Source organism: Hydra vulgaris, chromosome 11 (genome assembly GCF_038396675.1).
Source record: "Hydra vulgaris chromosome 11, alternate assembly HydraT2T_AEP".
NCBI classification, from domain to species: Eukaryota; Metazoa; Cnidaria; class Hydrozoa; order Anthoathecata; family Hydridae; genus Hydra; species Hydra vulgaris.
Genome location: NC_088930.1, coordinates 10398389 through 10424679, shown reverse-complemented (window position 1 = coordinate 10424679; position 26291 = coordinate 10398389). Strand labels below are relative to the sequence as shown.

The following is a 26291-nucleotide window of genomic DNA, read 5'->3' as shown; positions in this document are numbered from 1 at the left end:
ATTATTTTATTGTTATTTGATTAAAATGACAGTTTGACAGTTTTTGAAGTTCCAGGTTTTATCTTTTTATTATTAGATCTTCATAATTGTTTATATTAATTATAAATTTTTACTTTTATATTTTTGTTTTGTGTTTTTTTTTCTATGTTTTATTTCGTATTCATTAATTTCAAAGTTATGTTCATTAAATTTGAAAATTCTAGTCTGGATTTTATCCTGCATTTTTTTTTTGTATACTTGTATTGTAACTTCAATAAGTATTTTTACAAAGGATATATTTTTTACTTGGTTATATATTATTAACTTATTATTAAATTGATAAACATTTTTATTGAAGTTTATTATTGATTACAACTGTTTTATTATTGAAAGACCTCTAGGAATGTAAAGACTAATAAAAAGTATAAACAGCTACAAAAACGTATTTTAGGAATTATAATTAGTGTATTCAAACAACTATTTGAATACAATGTTACATTATATGAGTAATGAACTGAAGTGTTCACAAATTTTCTATTGTTACAGATTTAAATGTTTTAAAATTATAATTTTTCATACAAATGTTGGTGTATATCTTAAAAAACTTCTCTCATTTATATTCATTAATATCCATTTATATGTTGCATGTTCAAAAACAAAAAATAATTTGTAGTTTGCTTTTTAAAGTTGATAAACATCTAATACAAGGTATCAGATATACTTTGTATGAGGTAATAGTAATCTGATACAAGCCATCAGATTATTATAAACCTTGATGATTGTGTTAAGGTTTTCTAAGTAAAGCCATGATCCAAGTATTGTGAATTTCAAAATAGGTATCACTGATGTAATGACTTGCAAAGCTGCTCAGTTTTATGGCTTTGTATTAAAAATTTGTGCTAACAAATATTAAAAAGAATGTACAAAAAAAAAATTTTTGGTCACATTTTATTTCTGAAAATACTTTTGCATTTTGATTATCCGCTTGAGATTTTAAACGGAACGGACGTGTTTTGCAGCGTGGTAAAAAAAAAAAAAAAAATTATTAAAAATACAAATGTAAAAATATATATATTTATACATTAAACAATTAATCAATATGACAGTTACTCTCGTGGAAATAAAAAAGATGATCCAGAATATGTTGGACGAATTTGAGAAAAAAACGGAAGCGATGCTTAAAAGACAAGAAGTAAATTTCGTAAATATAATTAACGCAAATTTAAAAATAACAAACGAACGTTTAGATAAAGTTGAAAAGCTATATAATGACAATACAAGTATTTTGAAATTATTATCAAAAGATGTTGAAGAGTTGAAAATAAGCTTAAACTTCCATGAAGAAATTTTTGAAAACAAAATAAAGACCGCCATTACAGTCGTGGATAAAAAAAAAGAAACAAACGACAAAATAAAAGGTAAGAGTGAATTTGTTTATGTAAAAAATAAATTAAGAGAAATAGAGGACCGAGCAAGAAGAAATAATCTAAGGATAGACGGAATAGAGGAAGCTGAAAACGAAACCTGGGAAGTGAGTGAGGCAAAGGTTCTAAATTTGTTTGAAGAGCAACTTGGCTTGGTAAATATAAAAATTGAGCGAGCGCATCGCACTGGTAACACGGTCACTCAAAACCCGAGGACTATAGTTCTCAAATTATTGGACTTCAAGGATAAAATCGCAATCCTCAAAAAATCTTCAAGTTTAAAAGGAAAAAATTTATATATTAACGAGAACTTCTGCGCAGAAACAAACCTTATTCGAAAAGATTTGCGTGAAAAAATGAAAGTGGAAAGAGAGTCGGGGAAATTTGCATACATATCGTACGATAAATTAATCGTACGTGATTGGAAAGAAAAGGAAAGTATTTTATGTCCTTAATATACTATTTTCTTATGAGTATTTATTTACCTTTTTTTTGCTAATTTAAATTTTTTACTTTTTTCTTTTTTTTATCAAAAATGGCGAATAATGTGTTTGACCAATTAGATTTTGAAAAATTAAATTATGATCCTTTTGAAGATATTCTTTTGAACAATCTTTCTGATGACAACTTAAATATTTTTTTAGAAACTCAAATGAGTTTAATTAAAACACCATATTTTGATCCTTATGAATTTAAAATCAAAAAAGATTTAAACTCATTTTCTGTATTACACTTAAACATAAGAAGCATGCGGCAAAATTTTGAAAAATTTAAAGAATTTTTATTTATTATAAATTACTCGTTCGACGTCATATCTCTGTCAGAGACTTGGCATGATTCAGAAAGTCCTCTAGAGTTGAATTCGAATTATAGTTTGGCAAATTACAAACTAATTAGCCAACCACGAGGAAGCAATAAAAAAGGCGGAGAACTGGGTGTTTACGTACTTAAAAAGTATCAATTTAAAATAAAAAAGCGATTAAGTGTAGCAAATAACAATTATGAAAGTCTTTTTATTGAAGTAATTAATGCAAAAAACAAAAATAGTATAATTGGATGCGTGTACCGACCACCTAGTGGTAAAATTAGATCATTTCAAGACTTTATCGAAGAAACTATTTTAAAAACAAACAACGAGAAAAAAAAATTATTTATCCTTGGGGTTATAAACTTGAATGCACTAACATACCAGAAATTTCCAAAAACAAAATCTTTTTTTGACATGTTATATAAGTACAATGTTTTGTCAGTAATTAATAAACCGACTCGGGTTAATAGAACTTCTGCAACTGCAATAGATAATATTTTTATTAACAATCTCTTAGAAACATCATTTGAGGCAGGAATATTTAAGACGGATATTAGCGACCATTTCCCAATATACATTACCATAAAAAATATAAAAGTTATTCCAAATGATCAACCCAAAATTTTATATATAAATAAACGCAACCTTTCAACTCATAGTAAAAACAATCTTACGAACAAATTATATTTAGAGAATTGATGTTTATAAAAGTCAAACTGCAAATGAAGCATGTAATTTATTTTTAGACAAATTACAAGAGATTTTTAATGAAGCTTGTCCAAATGAAGTATTAAAAATAAAAACAAAAACACTTGCTAATCCATGGATGGATAAAACACTTATTAAATGCTCTAGAACCAAAAAAAACTGTATAATAAATTTCTTAAAAATAAAAGCACAACTAATGAAAAAAATTGTAAAGCATACAATTATTTTTATATCGATCAAATGTTTGACTTGATCTAGATAACAAAATTAAAACACCCCTTAATTCTTATAAAACCTATCTAACACCATCAAATGATAAAACGTTGTATGACTTCGACTTGACATTAAAAGAATTTGAAACGGCTTTTTCTTCGATAAAAAATAAAAATTCATCAGGATTTGACGGTATTCCCAGTAATATACTAATTTCAAATAAAAAAAGCATCAGTAGACCATTGTTCTATATAGTCAAGCTTTCACTGGGCCAAGGAATATTTCCTGATGTACTAAAACTCGCAAAAGTAATTCCAGTTTATAAAAATAATGATCATGCAAATGTTTCTAACTACAGGCCTATATCATTGCTTTCTGTATTTTCAAAGATATTCGAACGTGTAATTTATAATAGAATCTTTGACCACTTAACAAAAAACAATTTTTTTTATCCAAAACAATTCGGATTTCAGAAAAATCTTTCAACTGAACATGCGATTATTGAATTAGTCGATCAAATAAATAATGGCTTTAATGAAAATAAATTTACCTTAGGTATATTTATTGATCTAACTAAAGCTTTTGACACTGTTGATCATTCCATCTTGTTAGAAAAATTAAAGTATTATGGGGTATTTAATAAGGACTTCAATTGGATTAAAAGTTACCTTACTGATAGAACACAATATGTTCATAAAAAAGAATACGGAATTCTTAAAGTCCCCTGTGGAGTACCCCAAGGATCAATACTAGGCCCTCTCTTATTCTTAGTTTATATAAACGACTTAAGTAATGCATCAGTGAAATTAAACCCAACTATGTTTGCTGATGATACAAATCTCTTTCTTTCCAACTATAGTATCAAGCAACTTTATGCTGACATGAACTTTGAATTAAATAAGATAAATGATTGGTTTCAAGCAAATAAACTCTCATTATACGTTAAAAAAACAAAGTATACAGTATTTTATAAAAAGTCGCAAGAAGTAAACCTTCCCCTCAAACTACCAGATCTTTTTTTAAATAATAAAGAAATAAAACAGGAAGACTCTTTAAAGTTCTTTAAAGGGATACTTGTGGAAAAGCATTTATCTTGGCTTCCCCATATTAAATATTTACAATCAAAAGTTAGTTAAGCCATCGGCATGATGTACCGAGTTCGTCCTTATGTTAATATTATATGTCTTAAATTAGTTTACTTCTCTTTAATTTATTGTTTTATCAGTTATGCCAATATTACATGGGGCAGCACGCAAACTACTAAACTTAAAAATATACTTAGTGTTCAAAAACATGCGTGTAGAATTATATACGGAAAAAAAAGAAGGGAGCACACGAAACCCTTAATGCTTGACATGAAAATGATGAATATTTATGAAATAAATATTTATCAACACCTAATTTTTATGTATAAGTTTACAAATAACCTAACTCCAGTAAATTTTAATTGTAAGTTTAAAAAAAATATAAATGAAAAGTATTTCCTTAGAATAAACCAATCAAATTTCTTTAAATTGCCTAAGAAACTAAACAAGTTTACAGAGTGTTCAATAGCATTTCGCGGACCAAAAATATGGAACTATTTTAAAAAAAAAGAAGCCAAAAAAGATAATATGGTAAAATCATTAAACTCATTTAAGTTGCTAGCAAAAAAACACATTTTTAATTCGGAGGAATTACAAGAACTCTGTTAAGTTTTATCAAAATAGTTTTACTTTTTTATTTTTTCAAAAATTAATTGTACATATCTTTTGTAGTTATTTATGCAATGGTGTATATATTTTAAATCCTTGAGTATTTAAATTTGAAGTTTTTACATCTTACTTTTATCTGCAGTTTATTTGAACATTTTGACATTTTATTTTTTCAAGGGGCTCTATGAAAAGATTGTGGTGGTATTGTATCACCCATATCTTCTTTGAGTCCCGGTCTGTTTTTTAAATTGTCTTATTGTTATCAGATGACACCTTTCTTAATGTTATGCTTTTTTTTTAGTAGTTCTATTGATTTAAGGTTAAGTTATTATATTGGTTAAAGATTAAATTATTCTATTTGTTTAAGACTAAGTTAAGGTTCTAACCTTATTTAATCCACAACATATCTAATGCTAGGCTGATCAACAAGCTATGCAAATTACAGCGTGTGTAGATTTATGAAATAGAGTTTACAAATTGAATGAAAATAGAATATGATAAATTGATAGGACGGTAGTAATTTTTTATTTTTGTTTTTAAGATATTGGCAGGCTGCACTTGACGACTTACCTTCCTGCAACGAAATTAAAAGAACCTTTAACTACAAGTCAATTTAAAATAATTTTTATAGCAGCATTTTCTAAGAAGAGTTTTCCATTTATTTTATTTACTAATTAAATTACTTATATTTCATAATTTCTTTGAATTATTTTTGAAGATTTGTAAGTTTGAAAAAATTTTTTACATATAGATTTTTAGTTTTTTAATAATTAATTTTTATTCAGGAGAATTATAAATGGAGCGTCTAAATTTTGTAATGATACATACGCTTTGTTTACTTATAAATCGATTTTGTTTAGCACAAAATGTCTGTACCGATAGAAACCACTCACAAAAACTTTTGATAATGTCTATTAAAACTTTATTGTTATCGTTAAATATTTTCCACTTACTATGACTGTAAGTGTGAAAACACGCGCAAACTCGTAATCGGGAGATTATTGAACAAAAATTAACGCCGTGTTTATTCGGTTCACATATACATGCGTCGTTTCTTTTAATAATTTTTTTTTTTTTTTTTTTTTTTTGTTTATGTATTTTTTGTTCCATAGTATACATTTTCGTGATTACATAATAAAGATTCGTTAAGATTGAATATACATATAAATATATTAAAAAAAAAAAAAATCACAAACATAAATAATAAACAAACTTCTGTAATACGAACTGTAAGAAGAACGCGGGAAACTTGCAGAAGACCAAAAGGTCTTATCATCAAGAACCGCTTTACATTGTCATACATATATATATATATATATGTATATATATATATATATATATATATATATATATATATATATATATATATATATATATATATATATATATATATATATATATATATATATATATATATATATTTATATATATGTATGATATATAATTCTTGATTCATTTCTACGCACAGTTCGTTTATATTTTTTCCGGAGATAAAAAAGTTGCTATCATCAGCAAACATTATAGTTGAAATTCTTTTTAATGCCCGATAGTGATCGTTAAAGTAGATTAAAAAAAGCAAAGGCCCAAGTATTGAACCCTAAGAAACACCACACTTTAATATGGAAGGATTAGAGAGTTTATTATCTCCATAGTATATAGATTGCACACGTTTATCTAAGTAGCTTTCTATCCATTTGTTCGTTCTACCCCTTATGCCATACATGTTAAGCTTTGATAATAATATTTTGTGGTCGACTGTATCAAAAGCCTTAGAGAGATCTATGAATACACCTAATGTAACTTCTCCGTTTGTAAAAGAGTTTTTTATTTCATCAACTAGGTGAAGGATTGCGTGTTCAGCTGATGTATTTTTTTGAAAGCCGAATTGCTTGGAGTAAATAAAATTATTTTCTTTAAAAAAAGTATATACTCTATTGTGCATAATTCTCTTAAGTATCTTAGAGAATGTAGAAAATATTGATATTGGTCTGTAATTGCCTATTTCACTTGTATCTCCTGATTTAAAAATAGGTTTTACTTTCGCAGTTTTCAGTTTTTCAGGAAAGATACCTTCCTCTAAGGAGTGTTTAAATATTTTAAATAAAGGAACTTTAAGCTCGTTTTGGCAATTAATTATAATGTTGCTATTGATGTCGTCGATTCCGATTGCTTTGTTTCTTTTTAGGCTTTTAAAAGCATTGTTAAATTCTAACATGGTTAGTTTTTCGTTATTCAATTCATTTTTATTACGATCTAAATATTTATCAAAAGATTTATTTGCACTAGGAACTTGGGAAGCAAGTTTAGATCCTATATTAACAAAGAAGTTGTTAAACTCATTTGCAATGACGTTTTCATCATGAATTGTTTTGTGGTTGATTTTTATAGTTTATGGTTCAGGGTTAGGGTTAGGGTCAGGGTTAGGGTTATAATTTTTGGCAGGATAGTTGAGCAGGTATTCTGTTTTCCTGTTATTTCTTTTAATATTTTCCATAAATCTTTGAAGTCATTTTTATATTTAGTAATTGTATTAGAGTAATAATTTTTTTTTTAATTTTTACGAATTTTATTTAAATTTGTAACATTGGATTTTGTTTTTAAGTATTTTATATATAATTTTTGTTTAATTTTTGAAGATTTTCTTAGTCCCTTGGTCGACCATTAGTCGACTACCATTAGTCCAGAATTTAGAGTATTTATAGACATGATATAAATTTTTTTCCTCAAATCACGAGTTCAACAAACGAGTAAGTTTCTAGAAAAATTTATATAGAATTACAGCTATGCAATATCATCGTTTTAATAAAAGCTTTATTGATCATTTTTTTCCAAAAATTGAAAGAAACCAATTCAAAATATATGGTCTCAACAAAGTTGTTCTTCAAAGGTTTATTTGATCAATTCAATCCATTACGACTGAGAGTAAAGAAAAATATTATAATGAAGAACCGAATATAACAGATAATCCTGCTACTTTGACCCAAGTAATTAGTCAACAAATAAGAGACTACTTAGTTAAGAAAGGACAACCAAAAATTCTTTCAGATAATTGTATTTCAGATAAGTATATTTAATGATTCTAGTGAGCGTTGATTCTAGAGAGAGATCACATTCTGGATTAAAAAAATATAACAAATTATCTAAGATCAACAATAACTCTCGATTAGTCAGACAATTGGATTTGCAACTACTTTACGCAATTTTTTTGAGAAAAAACTTAGAAACATGTAGAACATGACTATTGTCTACCCTACTGGCATTTGTTTTTAAAAGTTACGTTCTAAATTTTAAAGTTTTGATTTAATTAATTGTTTTTATCTATGGATATTTTATTTGATCTTTTTAATTATTTGTTAAAAATGGCTACGCATTTTGAAAATTTAAAATCTTTTGAGGGTAACTATTTAAATAACCTGTCTGAAGAAAATATAAATATTTTTCAAGAAACCCAAATGAACTTAATTGACACACCAAATATTGATCCTTTTGATTTTAAAATAATAAACGATCATTGTTCTTTTTCACTTTTGCATATAAACATTAGAAGCACACAGCAAAATTTTGAGAAAATAAAAGAATTTTTAAATATTACAAATTACACGTTCGACGTCATAGCTCTTTTAGTGACTTAGCATGATTTTGAAAATTCTCTTGAATTAAATTCTACTTTTAATTTGCCATTTTATGAACTTATTAGTCAAACAAGGGGAAGTGGAAAAAAAGGTGGAAGGTTAGGGCTTTATGTCTCAAAAAGCATGATTTTAAGGTAAAAAACATACTATGCTTCTCAAACGATAATTATAAAAGCCTTTTCATTGAAATTATAAATAAAAAACCTTGATGCTCCAACTTATACAAAGTCTCCGAAAACAAAATCCTTTTTTTGATATGCTTCTTAAATTTAATGTCTTGTCAGCAATTACTAAGCCAACACGAGTGCCAAAAACCTCGGCAACGGCAATAGACAATATTTTAATTAATAATTACCTGGAAATGGAATTTGAAACCGGGATATTTATGACTGATATTAGCGATCACTTTCCAATATTTATAAAAGTTTGAAATTTAAAAACCATGTCTGATTATGAACCAAAAGTTATAATTTGAAATAACGCAATCTTAAAACAAGTAATACTAATGAATTATCAATTAGACTAAAACAAGAAACATGGTCCAACGTATATAGATGTCATGACACTAACGAAGCTTTTAATAATTTTTTAGCTATATTCCTAGATTGCTTTAATGAAACCTGTCCTCAAGAGAACATACAATTAAGACAAAAGCAGTTGCCTATCCGTGGATGGATAAATCACTGATAAAATGCTCAAAGAAGAAGCAAAAACTCTATAATAGATTTTGAAAAAATAAAAACACTGAAAATGAGATAAATTACAAAAATTATAAATATTTTTACCAAAATCTTGTCAAAAAGGCTAAAAATAAATACTACAGTAATCAAATCATTATATGCAAATCTGACAATAAGAAAACGTGGTTCATCATTAATGAGATAATGGGAAGGAAAAAAATAAATTCAACTTCTTTACCAAAAAGAATTAATATCAACAACACTGACATATTCTGTAAAAAACAAATCTTGGAAGAATTTAAAAAATATTTTATAAATATTGGTCCTAATCTCGCTAATAAAATAAGTCCAACATCTGATTCATTTAAAAACTCCCTAAAACCCGCAAATAACGCTATCATGTATGATAAGGAATTCAACTATAAAGAATTTGAAGAAGCCTTTTCCTCTTTAAAAAAAATGAAAGCACCAGGGTTCGATGAAATAACTAGCGATTTAGTTATCTTCAATAAAATCAGTCTAAGCAGACCTCTGATCCATATACTTAAGCTCTCAATAACATCGGGGATTTTCCCTGATGTACTTAAATTAGCAAAAGTAATTCCTATTTTTAAATGCAATGAACATTCAGACATAACCAATTATAGACCTATATCAATACTTTCTGTATTTTCAAAACTTTTTGAACGTGTAATTTATAATAGAATCTATAATCACTTCACTAAAAACAAATTACTTTACCCAAACCAGTTTGGATTTCAAAAAAATCTTTCAACAGAGCATGCAATCATTGAATTAGTTAATCAAATAACTGATGGTTTTATACAAAACAAATTTACTCTAGTAGTATTTATTGACTTATCAAAAGCTTTTGACACAGTTGACCATTGCATCCTATTAGATAAACTAAAGCGCTATGGTATAATTAATAAAACTTACAATTGGATTAAAAGTTATCTTACCAATAGAAAACAATACGTGTGTAATATACAATCTGGAGTTTTAAATGTTTTATGTGGAGTTCCCCAAGGATCTATTCTTAGTCCACTCCTATTTTTAATTTATATAAATGATTTTTGCAATGCATCTTTAAAAAATAATTCAGTCATGTTTGCTGATGGTACAAATATATTTCTTACTAACAACGATATTAAAAAAATTATACTTAGATATAAATATTGAACTAAGTAAAGTAAATAATTGGTTTAGGGCTGACAAACTCTCTCTTAACTCAGAGAAAACAAACTATATATTACTCCATAAAAAAACACAAGAAGAAAACCTTCCTCTTAAGTTGCCTGACCTTATCTTAAATGATAACTTAATTAAAAAACAAGCCAATATTAGATTCTTAGGAGTTTTTGTTGATGAGAATTTATCCTGGCTTCCTCAAATAAGATATATTCAATCTAAAATCATTAATATAATTGGTATGAGGTATCGAGTTCGCTCCTATATCAATAAACAAAGTCTCAAACTAATATATTTTGGACTAATTCATTGCTTCATCAGCTATGCAAACATAACATGGGCGAGTACGCAACCATCAAAACTTAATTTATATATATAAAGTAAAATTATCGAAACTATTTGCTTAATCTAAATTCTTTATTTTCAAAAATGGAAATGAAAACTCTAAAAAGTAGAGATTTTGAAAACCTAAACTTTGACCCATTTCGGGAGAATATTATTAATAACTTATCTAATGAAAACATAAATATTTTTCAAAAAACTCAAATGAACATAATTGACACACCGTATTTTAGTCCTTTCGACTTCAAAGTATCAAAGGATCTTAATTCATTTTCTATATCACACGTAAACATTAGAAGCATGCAACAAAATATTGAGAAGTTGAAAGAACTTTTAAGTATTTTAAATTACGCGTTCGATGTCATAGCTTTTACGGAGACTTGGCATGATACAAAAAGTTCTGTTGAATTGAATCTCTAGTCTGCAATCTTATAAACTAGTTAGCCAACGAAGAGCCAGTGGGAAAAAAGGTGGAGGATTAGGGGTTTATGTCTCCAATAAATATATGTATAAAATTAAAAAAGCACAATGTTTCTCTAATTCTAACCACGAAAGTCTTTTCATCGAAATTAAATAAATATAGTAATATATTAGTAGGATGTATTTATCGTCCACCAAATGGTAAAATTAAACCATTTGAAAATTTTATGAAAAATTCTAATCATAAAAATTATTAATGAAAATAAAAACCCATATATTATTGGGGACATAAACCTTGATGTTTTGACTTATCAAAAATTTCCTAAAATAAAATCCTTTTTTGAAATGCTATTTAAACTCAACGTCTTATCAATAATTAATAAACCCACACGTGTTACAAAAAACTCAGCAACTGCAATTGACAATATCTTCATTAATAACCGCCTAAAATCAACATTTGAAACTGGAATTTTCCTAACAGATATTAGTGATTAATTTCCTATCTTCTTAAAAGTAAATTATTTAAAAACTGAGTCTGAAAGTCAACTAAATGTTATTAATTTGAAAAAACGTAACATTAAATTTTGTAATATTAACAAACACGAGTACATTAAAACAAGAATCATGGAGTAATGTATATAAATACAATGATACTAACGAAGCTTATAATAACTTTTTAAGTACATTATTAAAACACTGCAATGAAACCTGTCCATATGAGGATATTAAAGTTAAGGCAAAAGCTATTGCTAATCCATGGATGACCAAATCGCTATTAAAATGCTCAAAAAAAAGCCAAAAACTATATGACAAATTTCTAAAAAATAAGAACACAAAAAATGAACTAAATTACAAAAAATATAAATACTTTTACTAATCACAAATCAAAAATGCAAAAAAAAAAGTTATTTCAGTAGGCTAAATTCGAATTGCCAATTCAATAGTAAAAAAACATGGTCCATAATTAATAATATTATCGGAAAAAGACAAAAATATTGCTCCTTCACTGCCTAAGAAAATAAATATTGACAACACCGATATGTTCTGTCAAAACCTAATCTCAAAAGAGTTCAACAAGTATTTCACAAATGTTGGACCTAAACTTGCCAAAAAAATATTGGCAACATCAGAATAATTTAAAATCTAAAACCCTCAAATAACATAATATTTTATGATAATGAATTAAGTTATAAAGAATTTGAAACAGCGTACTCTTCTTTAAAAAAAAAAATCCCCAGGATATGATGAAATCTCTAGTAATATAGTGATTTTCAACAAAACTAGCTTAGGTAAACCTTTGTTTCATATACTGAAACTTTCATTAAAGTTCGGTATTTTCCCTGATGCTCTTAAAAGAGCTAAAATAATCCCAATTTACAAATGCAACGATCATTCGGACATCACAAACTATAGACCTATATCATTACTTTCTGTATTCTCAAAATTGTTTGAACGCGTAATTTTTAATAGAATATTCGAGTATTTCACTATAAACAATTTATTTTACCCCAAACAATTCGGGTTTCAGAAAAATCACTCAACTGAACATGCAATTATTGAAATAGTCAACCATATAACTAATGGTTTTAACAATAACAAACATACTTTAGGAGTATCTATAGATCTATCTAAAGCATTCAATATAGTTGACTATTGCATTCTCTTAGGAAAAATTAAGCATTACGGTATAAATAATACAACATATTCCTGGATTGAAAGTTATCTTACAGATAGAAAGCAGTATGTTCGTAATGAACAATCCGGAACATTAAATGTCGTATGCGGAGTTTTGCAGGCATCAATCCTTGGTCCACTCCTATTTCTTATTTATGTTAATGACTTTTGTAATGCATCATTAAAATTAAATTCAATAATATTTGCAGATGATACAAATCTATTTCTCACCAATAATAATATTAAACATCTCTATTCAGATATGAATATGGAATTAAATAAAGTTAATATTTGGTTTAGGGCAAACAAACTGTGACTTATTGTTGAGAAAACAAATTATACTCTATTTCATAAAAAAAAAACAAGTTCTGGTGATTTTTGATTTTCAATCAAAAATCACCAGAACTATTGGCGTAATGTATCGAGTCCGCCCATACGTGAATATTTTAAGTCTTAAATTGATATATTTTGGGCTAATTCACTGTTTCACTAACTATGCTCATATATCATGGGCAAGTAGGCATAAAACAAAACTTGAAAAAACTTATAAGCTACAAAAACACGCTTGCCGAATCATATACTCTAAACATAAACGTGAACATGCAAAACCTCTTATGAAAGATATGAAAATGATGGATATATTTGAAATAAATATCTACAAGCATCTAATTTTTATGTATAGATACTACAATAATCTTTTACCAGTAAATTTTAATGATAAGTTCGAAATAAAGCTAAATGATAAGTATAATCTAAGATCAAATAGAAACATTAACTATAAATTGCCTCGGAAATGTAACAAACTCTCAGAGTATTGTATATCTTATCGAGGACCTAAATTATGGAATGTCAAAAGGATTTTAAGTTTACGGTGAAGTCCTTAAGTTCATTTAAGTTTCAAGCAAAAAAAGAAATTTCAGACTTAACTCCAAGAAAATCTAGGGAGGAAAAAACCTTACTTCTTCATTCTAAACATTTTGAGAGAAAGATAGCAATATTTACAAGTGTTTCAAAGTCAGTGGTGAACCGAATCAAAAGAAAAATTGATACAAATTTGCCCCTAGAACCAGACCGCGTCGGCAGAAGTTACAGAAAAAAAATAACTACTCCTCATTGTGACCGTAAAATCAAGGACATCTGTCTTAAAAACAGAAAAAAAAGTGTGGCTCAACTAGCAACAATGATAAATAATGAAGGAATCAGCGTCTCCTAAAGGATGGTTTGGAGAAGGTTGGCTGTAGAGAATTTAATGGGTCGAGAATTTTAAAAAGAATAATACTTTCTGTGAATACATGTTATTTTTTAAATGTTAAAAAACGTGTGGTTTTTTATCATCCTTGAAATGCTCGCCTGTACGTTAGGAAAATGTTTGAACCGTTAGTTCGTTGTATAAAACATTTCACTTTGCACAAGTGAATTTATAGATAACGTTGGATTTAGTTCTTTTAGGAAATAAGTCTGAAACAAAATATATCTATAAGTTTACCCGGGATATTGATTTTTTTTAAATGGTTTTAATGGCGTTTGGAATACCAACTTTAGTAACAATGCCATATGCTGTTAACTTTAGACGAATAATCAAAAAGAATTATAAACTAATTTATAAATTTATAAACCAACTTATAAATTTATAAAACAATTTTTTATTTAATTTAAGTATAGCTTAAATAATTTGTTAACAAACTTTAAAAATAAAAAGTTTCCTTATAATAATTACTTGTGATCAATTTCTAGCTTTTTTCGATATATCTAAAAATAGCAAAGTAATGATATCTAATATAATATAATATAATATAATAAAGTGCAAGTAAGTTATATGTATATTTATAGTTGTGAAAAAATTATGAAAATTGGAAACTTTTTGTACCCTCAGTCGCCAAATTTGAACCTTTTTTAGATACGATCAACAAAATGGGGTTATTTATCAGTAGTATATATAAAAAGTATATAGAATATATATATATATATATTTTTTTGAATGTAGAAATCATGTATGAGAGTATGTAAATTATTATTTTATAAACATCAATAAATACGAATTTCTCACGATACTAAATTTTTTTTTTTTAATTTTCAGCTTAAAAGTTGTTTTTTTTTGTTGTTGTTGTTTTGTTTATATCTTACTTTTAAAACGGCAGTTCTATTGTATGTCAATAGGACAGTTTCATCTTTTTCTGACATAATTGCGCCATAAATGGTGTCCAAAATTTTGTTGACACATATTGTCCCTCATCTAAATTGATACCGTTTTGTTGAGGGGCATATTGGTGGTACTGTATTTCAAGTACCTCACGAACTTTCCTATCACACTTTTTAGCATCAACTTTTAGAGTTCTGCAACTGTCCTAGTTAATTTATTGTGTACAATGCCTCATGTGTGTGACTAATGCAGATCGTTCTGTTTTATTTCCTATTGTACTGTTTTTGTGTTGTTGAATGCGTGTTTTTATTTGCATTTTTGTTTCACCTATATACTTTTTGCTACAATGACATTTAATAAGGTAGACTGGGTGGTTGTTCATTTGTGGCTTGGATTTATTTCTTGATGTTAATATTGCCTCTAGGTTCAGGTTTGATTTAAAGACCGTTTTATATCATACCTTCTTAAACACCTTACGTAATTTGGGAGACAATATTGGTACCCAAGGTAATGAAACCGTTAAATACGTATTGGTGATGTTTTCAATGTTTTTAATAGTCACTAGTGATTTTTTGTTCTTTCGTTATATTTCTTTTATGATTTTTATGAGATTGAACTGTTTGTAGCCATTTTCGACAAGTACTTGAATAAGGAATTTCAGTTCATTTTCTATATGTTTCTGATTGCATGCATTAAATGCTCTATGTACGAAACTCTTGAATATTCCATTTAAAATTTGTGAGTCATGGTTTGATGTTGCCTTAACTTGAATGTTAGTAATTGCATTTTTTCTATGTATTTTAAATTCATACTAACCATTTTGTGTTATTTATTATGCATATGTCTAGAAAATTTAGTGTTTTTTGTCATTTTCAAATTCGAGAGTATATTGCATTTTTGGATGCGGTTGAACTTTTAAGCTGTTGAATGCTTTGACTTTGGATGCTGTTGACTTTGAATGCTGTTTCTTGACTTTGGATGCTGTTGAACTTTTAAGCTGAAGACGCTGGTCACAACAATCCAGCGAGAATTTCTTTTAAAAAGTAAATTTAGTATCAAGAGAAATTCCTATTTATTGATCTTTATAAAATAATATATATATATATATATATATATATATATATATATATATATATATATATATATATATATATATATATATATATATATAACCAAGAATACCATCTATATAACCATGGCATGGTTACTAAGATGGTATTCCAAACGCCATTAAAACCATTAAAAAAAAATCAATATCCCGGGTAAACTTAAAGATATATTTTGTTTCAGACTTATTTTCTAAAAGAATTAAATCCAACGTTATCTATAAATTCACTTGTGCAAAGTGAAATGTTTTATACAACGAACTAACGGTTCAAACATTTTCCTAACGTACAGGCGAGCATTTTAAGGATGATAAAAAACCACCCTTTTTTTAGTTTTCTAATTATATTTATGAAGAGGTTTTTTTTAGTTTTCTAATTATATTTATGAAGAGGTTTTTTTTAGTTTTCTAATTATATTTATGAAGAGGTTTTTTTTAGTTTTCTAATTATATTTATGAAGAGGTTTTTTTTAGTTTTCTAATTATATTTATGAAGAGGTTTTTTTTAGTTTTCTAATTATATTTATGAAGAGGTTTTTTTTAGTTTTCTAATTATATTTATGAAGAGGTTTTTTTTAGTTTTCTAATTATATTTATGAAGAGGTTTTTTTGATATTAAAAACTAGTAACATATTTAAAATATATTTATAAGAATCATTTTTATAGATTTATATTTCCAAAGGATACTTTTAACAGTTTGTATATTACAAGTTGATGTTCAAAGGTTTTTATATATAATGTTTTCAATTTTATAATTTTATATTTTTCTAAAGATGAACATTAAGTTGGAAACATGTCTAATAAACATACATTGAAAAACGTATTTATTTTTGTTAAAATAATTATGTGTGAGTAACGAACAGATAATTTAAATATATTATATATATATATATATATATATATATATATATATATATATATATATATATATATATATATATATATATATATATACATATATCGTCGGGCCTATATATATATATATATATATATATATATATATATATATATATATATATATATATATATAATATATATATATATATATATATATATATATATATATATATGTATGTATATATAATTGCATAATTGATTGGCATTTTCATGAGAATTAAATAATATCTTTTTATTATGAGAAGTAGTAATACTCTTGATGTGTCTTTGTGTGGTTGTTGAAACTACGTTTGTGAATAAAAATAACATTCAGCTAATCGTCACTACTGTTGGTGGCGTGAGTGTTGCGCTAATTAAATCGTCATAAACGTAAATTGTTTGGATTGGCTGCTTATATAAAACAATTAATGTTCGCTATGGAAATATGTATAAATAGCGTGCTTATCGAAGCCTCGCTCTTTTGGAGTAACCCATCAAACAAAAACGGATTCGAGCGACTCTTCTACTACTGGCTGTGATCTACGATATCTTCTTTGTGTTTATCGCATATTTGTATATACTTATTAATTATAATAAATTGAACTCGTTTTACAATACGACTCTTACGTAAAACAACGTATATGTTTAAATACGTATGTACGCATACATACTTATGTATACATACAGGCATACATACATAAATACATATATACAAACCTTTAAAAAATTATAATACTCGTCTCTGTTAAAGAAAAGTTTTTTTAACGCATTAAAATAAAATGGACTAGCAATAAAATAAATAATTAGTATTTTAAAGAAAAAAAAGTTATTAAAGCAGAGCTAATGCATATAATCAATTAAAATAAAGCTGAAGAACGATAACTTTGTTCGTGACTTATTGTCATAGCGCGTCTTATTTGCATCTGCTCATCAGATGTCACTTTTGGATGAAATATCGTTGGTGAACTATGGTACTGTTCTCTTTTTAAAATGCTATCGTTATGATCATCATAAATATATCTTCCACTTAGCTGTAAATTTTTCAAACCCTCAGAACTGTCAATAAACTTTGACTCTTTTTCTAAACTTTCCATTATTTCATTTATATTAAATCCTGTTACAGCTGATACATTGTGGGTTGCATACAATTTTTTATTTATTCTACGTTTACGCTGTAGATCTACTTTATTGCGAACCACAATAATTGGAATTTCTGTGTATTGTTTATTTTTTACTTTGGAAATAGTGTTGCGTAACTCTTTGATTTGAATAAAGCTTTCGTCGTCGTCAGAAGAATAAACAAGCATAAATATATCTGCTTTGCGAATAAATATATCGCGCATTGACGGAAACATATCTGCACCTCCAAAATCCATAAACTCCATTACAGTATTAAAGTTGTCGATTAAAATTTCTTCTCTATAAACGTCATAGCAGGTAGGGACTGTTTCTAACGAATTTTGATTGCAAAGTTTTTTTATAAGAGTAGTTTTCCCAACTCCATTTTTTCCTAGCACTAAAATTTTTACTGTTTTTTCTTTTGGAATTTTGAACTTCTCTTTTCCAAATATTTGTTTAATTAAGTTCATTACATCAAGTTTTATACCAACTCTTTTATTACAGTGCCTTTATCTAAAACTGATTCTAGGCATCAAAATTTTACTCAAGCTGATAACAAAATTATCATCTAAAAAGCATAACAACGCTAAGGTTACAGTAAAGTGGTTACCAACACAGTTTTTACTACAAAATACACTACAAGTGTTTTATTTAACAACAAGTAGTTTTCTTAGTATTTAATCATGTAATTTTAAAAATTAACGTTATAAACACTTGTTGCTTTTTATATGGCGGTAATAATTAAATGTATTTAACAAATTAAAAAAATATTTAAGTATAAAACAATAACAAAAACAACAACAACAACAACAACAACAACAACAACAACAAAAGCAACAAAATAAAATAATACAAAGTTACAAAGGTAAAAAAAAGTACTTTAAATAAGCTTAATATTTTACATCCTGACAAACGGAGGAGGAAGTTTTTTTTATTATAGCTTTTTTGTTGAACTTTTAAAACTGTTGAACTTTTAAAACTTTTAAATCTTATATATTGATACAAATTCTATGCCAAACCTCTCAGCAAATAGTTATTTTAGTATGACTTGATTTTGCAAATAATGCAAACAATTTTATGATGCACCTTTCCCATTAGGCACAATAAGTTCTTTGGACATCTTAAGTTCTATTTAAAAAAAAGGATGTCCTACGCATTTGTGACGTCTATAAGACGTCGTATAGACTTTTTAGGACGTTTGCGCCTGCTGGGTTTATACACAATTAATAAATTTCAATCCCCTGGCATTTATTCATATATTTAGAGCAAGACAAGGTTTGCGCTGTGACAAAGAATATCTGTAAAATATCTGTATTGAGTCAATAAATTGTTATCAACCGTCAAAATCAACTAAATTACTATTAACCGAGTCATTCTCTTAAAATATCAAATAAAACATGTTTATACTAAATTTTACGTAAATAAAATATTTTTTTTAAAGATTTAAAATAGTTTTATAATTTATAAAAGCAGGAACCTCTTACCTTTTGAGACGTAGGAATGTTACTCTTTGAGCCAGATCGTAGTTAAATTGTACGCAATCAGTTGTGTATTTGACGAACTTATTGTAGTATATTTGACGAACGTATTTGACGAACTATGTGTAGTATATTTGACGAACTCTGTGTAGTGTATTTGACGAATTATGTGTGTATGGAATATTACTAAACACAAGGTTTATGCTGCAAATGCAAAGGTCGTATTTCCTAATATACACAATATTATATAACTTAAATTCAGAAAAGGTTAAATGGGGAAGTGGAGAACATATATACTAATAAATTGACTTTTTTAAGGAGTGTACACAACATAGTAAAACTAGACACAACACTATTAATTTTTAAGCACTAAAAGAATAAAGTAAGTATTTAAAAACATGTTCAAAAAATTTTTTAATTACATGTAAAAAATGCAGGAAAACATAAAGTAAACATTTGATAAAATGTAATAAACATTAAAAAACCTAAAGACAAAATGTTTTAGATATAGAAATCAAACAATGAACCATGGATAAATGATGATGGTGATGTCCGTAATTTTTCCCATCCCCCCCCCCCCCAATTTTTTTCTCGTTTAATAAATTTTTTTTAATATTGGCCAAACCCCCTTAAAAATGACTTTTTCTTACACTTCCCTAATAAAACAAAATTAAAAATGAATATAAATATATACGTTTAAAACATCAATAATTTTCTAGTTAAAATTATTATCAGCAGTGCTGAATTGAGGTAAAAATCACAACATCAATTTGCGAGGATAGCTTTATTTTGTTCTCCACATTTTTGAGTTTTGAGATAAAACTCTTTACAAAATAAAAATTTTAGGAGACGGCACATGAAAAGATTTTTACTTTTTGTGTTTTCTCTGCAACATTTTTGATTATAACTTAAGTTTCAATATAGTTGAAAAATATTATTTTGAGGTACATAACACCATCAATAACTTAATTTTTTCAAAAAGTGGAGATAATTCTAACCCCGCAAGTTGTTCTTTGAGATTTTAAAGAAATAAAGGTTTTTTCTGATAAAGCAATGCTGTTTCTGAATCAGAAATGCTGTTTCAGTATTGTTTACATTGCAATCAGAATAATGATTTTCCTTATGCCAGCACCAAAAATCATACAATTTTTGTATCACATTGTAGGTGTAAACACCTTTTAGTCTGCTTATAGAAGGTAAATTTAAACTTAAATTTTTTTTTTTTGAAAAATGACATTGTTTTGGTTTCAACACCCCCTCCCCATTGTCAATTATTGTCAACAACTATTGTTGAGCGCCCCTCCACCATTTATCTACTGACATCATTTATGGATGGCCCCAAAAAACCTTTTTAAAAACAATAAAATAAATAAAATAAAAGTTGAAAAAAAGTATATTGAACGTTGAAAAGCATGTAGAAAGCATTTAAAAACGTTAGAAAACATTGAAAATTTTACTTTATATAATTTACAAAAGAAGTTTTAAAAGAACTTATGTTTCATCTTTTGAATGTTTTTGAATGCTTTATTATATGCATTTGTTTAATATAAATATTTCTACATGCTTTTCAATGCTTTTTACACGCCTTTCAGGTTTAAGCTTACTTGTGAGCTTGTTTACTTGCTAGCTTGTGTTTTGTTCTACTTACTTGTGTGCTTGATTACTTGCTAGCTTGTGTAATACATATATAAGATTTACAAGTCTAATTGAATGTTTAAATAATTCTAAAATGAGAAACCGGAATGCAACAAAAAGTTGCTAAAATTGGTTTTAAAATGTCAAAAATACAAAAACAAAATGAAACTTTTATTATTTAAATAAATGTAATTATTTTATTAATTTAAATAATGTAATTAAAACAGTACATAAAATAAAACAAGCGTAAAAGATAGATAAAAGAAATGCATATAATAAAATACATGAAAAAAACAAATTCAAAACTGGCCTAAACTTAACACTAAGGATATATTTTTTTTCTTTTTAAATTCACAAAAACAGTTTCATGCTCAAAAAATAAATTTTTGCGTTTGAAACAAAACAGCAACAACAAAAAATTAATTTTAATTTTGTTAATTAAAAATTGTTAATATTGATTTAAAAACTCACAACCTTCAGTTGACTCATAACGTTTTAACTTTAACAAAATACTTTCAATTTTATTATAAAACTTTTAAAATCGCAACTTTCAAATTTTAACTATACTAAAATAATAAACACGAAGTTGTTGGCTTCATTTTTAAATAAATTGAATAAAGCTGTTGGTTGGTTCCATCTTTTAATAAGATTTAAAGCTAATTAGCGTAAGTTTCGCCATCACAATCCAAAATCTCTTTATATAAAAGAACAGATTCTATATAATAAAAAAAAAATTGGTTAAAAGTTATAAACAAATAGTTCATTTAATTTTTTTTTTTTTTTTCTGCATTTTTTCTTATTCGACTGTTGGCTTCAAAAGCAGTTTTTTAATTATCGAAACATTTTATATATCAAATAATTGTTGCAGATTAATGTTAAAAAGCACTTCTTTTTTTCGAGCAGATCGTCCATAAATTACGCAACGCTGAACTTATTTAAAAAATATAAGTCGGAGATCATTTTGCCCTGTTGCGCGGCAGTTTTCGCTGAACTTCCAAGATCTTGATTTAGTTAAAGACTCTGCGAAGGAAAACTTTTAATTCTTTGTCTTTTGTCTAAAAGTTTAATTTCGCGTGACGTAACTTATGGACGATCATTTACAATAGAGCACTGTAAAAAGACAATATTTGCAACAACAAAAAACGAGAAAAATTATCTTTTGTTATAAATTATAGAATTTTATCCGTTCCTTAGCTTTATGCAGATCATATCATAAATGATGACATTGTTCATTCATATAACATTTAAACAGACTTATGACGTTATAATGAGGATATTTGTACTTTGAAGAACTTGCGTAAGATTTTTTATCGGTAATTCAATTTCAAATTGAAGCACTGCGATTCCTACCAACGGTTGCGCGTTTAGATGCATCTTTCGTATCATTTCAACTTACCACAATATAAACTTGTTTATTTTCGTTGTTTTATATTAATTTTAGATAATCTTGTGTTAATTCAATTTTAATAAATTAAATTAATGTATTAACGCTCTTAATTCTTAAAGATTATTTGTGGAAAGGTATTTTAAACTAATCGACAAATCCAAAATCCTTATTTTGATAAACCAATCAAAATAGGCTGATTTACGATTTAGATATTAAATGATTAAACGATTAAACGAAAATAAAAACTAAGGCTATTCATTTTTAGCCTGTGGCGTTGCAATGGTTGGAATCACCCAGCGTGGTAACTCAATGATGTTACAACGCGAAAATGACCACTCAGAAAGTGATCGAATTTAGACCTAATACTTTTAAATTTCTTTAGTTTAAATGTAACTCTTGATTGAAAACCTTAAAACATGTCTGGTACTTCCTTAACGGCTCTAGATTTATTGTAGTTTTTAAGTCTAGAATTAAAGTTCGGAATCAACGTTCCTATGGCCTGAATCTCCCTAAATACAAAATATGGGAACAGCATTGTTGTCACCTAAGAACGGCAATTCATAATGTTAATGCCATCATTTTTCAGATTTTTTAATATGTCAGAAATATGGCCAGCAGCCTTTTTACTTTTTAAAATAAAAATGTTGCAGATTTTATTTTATATGCTTCTATCGTGAATTTTCACACATTAAACTACTATGGACATCTTTGGATATAATATGGATAAGAGATAAAAAAAAAAAGTAATTTTGATACGACAAAAAATGTAAATGTAAGAAAGTTTAAAAAAAATAATCTTTAATTTGTTTGAAACCGTTGCTCAAATCATTAAAAATAATTTCATTGGTGGTATTGTCGTAGCTATGGTTCCATATGTCGTATCTATGGTTCATATGTCGTATCTATGGTTCCATATGTCGTATCTATGGTTCCATATGTCGTATCTATGGTTCCATATGTCGTATCTATGGTTCCATATGTCGTATCTATGGTTCCTTTACTGGTAAATAGTACAACTATAAAAATACTTTCAAATTAATTTTCTCATTTAACGAAGATAATTTTGTTCTAGTTTAGCTTTATTTTTTTTAATTATAAAGTGGTTTCGTTTTTTTCACTGTGTATCCATTTACAATGATTCAATAAATCATACATGTTTGGTTGGACTATTAAAAACAATTTCTTCATTTTGCTGAAAATCTTTTACATGAAGTATTAACCATTAGCTTTAATTTTTTTGGTGACTCCAAAATTAATAAAAAACTGTATTGACTAAAAGTCAAATGTTAAATATATGTAAACTTATGTTAAATATGTAAATTTAATACATTTCTCAATAAGTGCTATAATTCACTTCAGCCTTTGAAAAAACGAATAGATTTTAGTTACTTATTTAAATATTTTGTAATATTGTTTGTAAATATATATAATATTATATTGATTTTTAAGGAAAATTGTTTCCTTAAAAAATGTCTTAAGGTAAGACAATATACAACAATTTTCTAATTTTTTATTATTCAAAATATAATATTTTGAAATAATTTAATTTAAAAAATAGTTAATCAAGCTTTTTTGCCACGATTATTACTGAAGATGGTATTTTGATGGTATTTTGTAAACAAAATATTTAAAAAACTAAAATAGTTCAAGATTTCAAATTTTCACAAGTTCTTTATTGTATTGTAATGCAGGAGTTGAATTAAAACCAAGTCATAATGCAAAAAAGTTCAGAAGATATTGATATTTCTTACTTATTAATGATATTTTCCACTGGAAATGCCCTTAAAAAGTTCCATAAAATGACAATTTTTCAGTGTAAATCATCAGTTTTAGTTTAACTCCTGCCATTATGAATAAAGAAAATACTGTGAAAATTTCAACCTTAAAAGCTTATGTTGATTTTAAGATATCATGTTTTTAAGTTCACAAAATTGCTAAATATTGAAAAACTGAGCAAAACACAAAAATAAAATTAAACTGACAAAAACACTATGAATTCATTATTAAAACCTGAAAAATAAGCATGAATCTCTCCAGACTATTTCATTTTATGTTGAAATCCATTTTAGTGACTTTTTATTTTCTTCAAACATATTTACGTTTATGCTTGATGATGTTGATCTTTGGCTGGTTTCTATGGTTATTATGAATGTTTTTTATGCGCTCTTAATAACTTTCAACATATGCATTAAACATAAACTCTGAAACTGCTAAAGTTTTGGTCTTATACCAAAATTATCATCATTAATCTTAATAATGTAAAACAAATACTTATTTCAATAACTTTCCTTAATACAAAAATGTCCTTCAGATGTTCAGTGAGCTGTGTCTTCTCTTCTGCCATTAACCATCAACAGAAGCTGTACAGGTCATTGTTTCTTCATTATTCTTTCTCTTTATTTTTGCTGTCTCTATAGCTGCTTTAGTCATAAATGCTTTACAAACACTAGTATATATACCATGCAAAGCAATAATAATATTGCTGTAAGCTTTTAAAAAATAGAAGGTAAAAAAAAAAGAAATAAAAAAGCAAATAATTAAGTAAAAGATTTTATAGCTCTATAAACTCTATAATCTTTCAAAATGCTACCACCATTTAATCATTAGTAGCAAAGAAGTTTTTGCCAAAGTTTTGAATGTTTGATGTCATTGACAAGAACTTCAAATACATGATAGGTGTAGTTCTAAACTAAATCATTGTTGTTCAACTTCATTATTTCTAACATTAACATTATTTCCACAGTCTGAGCAAGTAGTTACCTCTTTTATTAAAAAAATCTTAATAAACTAAAACTATTCGTAATGTTATAATTATCTTTGTCTTCCAGAATTGTTTGGTCGAGCTTTATTTTTCCTGGTTATAGTTCCTTGTTGACAGTAAAGCACTAGATGCTAACGTGTGTTAAATCTTATTTTTTTATGTGTCTGTATTGATTATAAGCAAATAATCTATTATCAATTCCAGAATGAGTTCTTATTATATTATTTAAATTTCTAAATTAAAACTATATTGTTATTACAAAAGTGTTTTAATCACATATGAACAATGCTTGCATTTGCATGTTTTGCAAAATTTGTACTAAACTAAATTATGATTTGAAAGTATGAATAATAAATTTAACTTAACATGCAGCTGAAGGGCTTATCATTGCCAAAAGCTGGTAATTTATTTTACCATAAAACCAAGTAAGAGTAAGTGAAAAGATGGTTGCTAGGGGCGTTGCTATGCCTGAAAAATTTAAGACATTAAAAAAGGTATTTAAATCAGTTTTTCTGATAAAAATATTCAAAAAATAACTCTAAAAACGTATTCCTCATTGAATTTTATGTCAAATATGGTAATAATAGTTTTTTATTATTCTTTTTTTAATTTCTGTAAAATGAAGGGTTTGCACCTTAAGGTTTTAGCGAGTTCGCGTTTATCTTCAAGTTAATTTCTGTAAAATGAAGGGTTTGTACCTTAAGGTTTTAGCGAGTTCGTGTTTATCTTCAAGTTAATTTCTGTAAAATGAAGGGTTTGTACCTTAAGGTTTTAGCGAGTTCGCGTTTATCTTCAAGTTAATTTCTGTAAAATGAAGGGTTTGTACCTTAAGGTTTTAGCGAGTTCGCGTTTATCTTCAAGTTAATAATTCTACAAGTATATCTTTGTAAGCTACAAATTGTTTTAAGTTTTGGTGGTTGAATACTTGAACATGGTATGTTTGCAGAGCTGATGAAGCAATAAATTAGCTTAAAATATATTAATTTATAAATTTGCTTAATGACATTTGAACGAACTTTATACAT

General features: G+C 26.7%; 2 protein-coding genes across 5 annotated transcripts; one reads left to right on the top strand and one right to left on the bottom strand.

Moving 5' to 3' along the window:
• Positions 1-1078: 1078 nt before the first annotated feature.
• Positions 1079-1858, top strand: LOC136086835 (uncharacterized). Its single transcript, XM_065809328.1, has one exon. It carries the CDS (start codon positions 1079-1081, stop codon positions 1856-1858), a length of 780 nt encoding a protein of 259 aa, XP_065665400.1.
• A 15854-nt stretch (positions 1859-17712) lies between these two features.
• Positions 17713-21246, bottom strand: LOC105843136 (ras-related protein Rap-2a). Of its 4 annotated transcripts, none has more exons than XM_065810050.1 (3): positions 21088-21246; positions 19490-19711; positions 17713-18573 (listed from the first exon to the last, which is right to left on the bottom strand). In XM_065810050.1, exon 3 carries the CDS (start codon positions 18473-18475, stop codon positions 17744-17746), a length of 732 nt encoding a protein of 243 aa, XP_065666122.1. In that variant the 5' UTR covers positions 18476-18573; positions 19490-19711; positions 21088-21246; the 3' UTR covers positions 17713-17743. The 4 variants fall into 4 exon arrangements, with proteins under 4 accessions (XP_065666122.1, XP_065666123.1, XP_065666124.1 ...); XM_065810051.1 differs by having other exon boundaries at positions 19490-19669; positions 21088-21243; XM_065810052.1 differs by having other exon boundaries at positions 21132-21226.
• Between the last annotated feature and the right edge of the window lie 5045 nt (positions 21247-26291).

What these genes read in the sequence shown, in the direction of transcription:
- LOC136086835 (XM_065809328.1), top strand. Translation starts at nt 1,079, where the DNA reads ATGACAGTTACTCTCGTGGAAATAAAAAAGATGATCCAGAATATGTTG.
- LOC105843136 (XM_065810050.1), bottom strand. Translation starts at nt 18,475, where the DNA reads ATGAACTTAATTAAACAAATATTTGGAAAAGAGAAGTTCAAAATTCCA.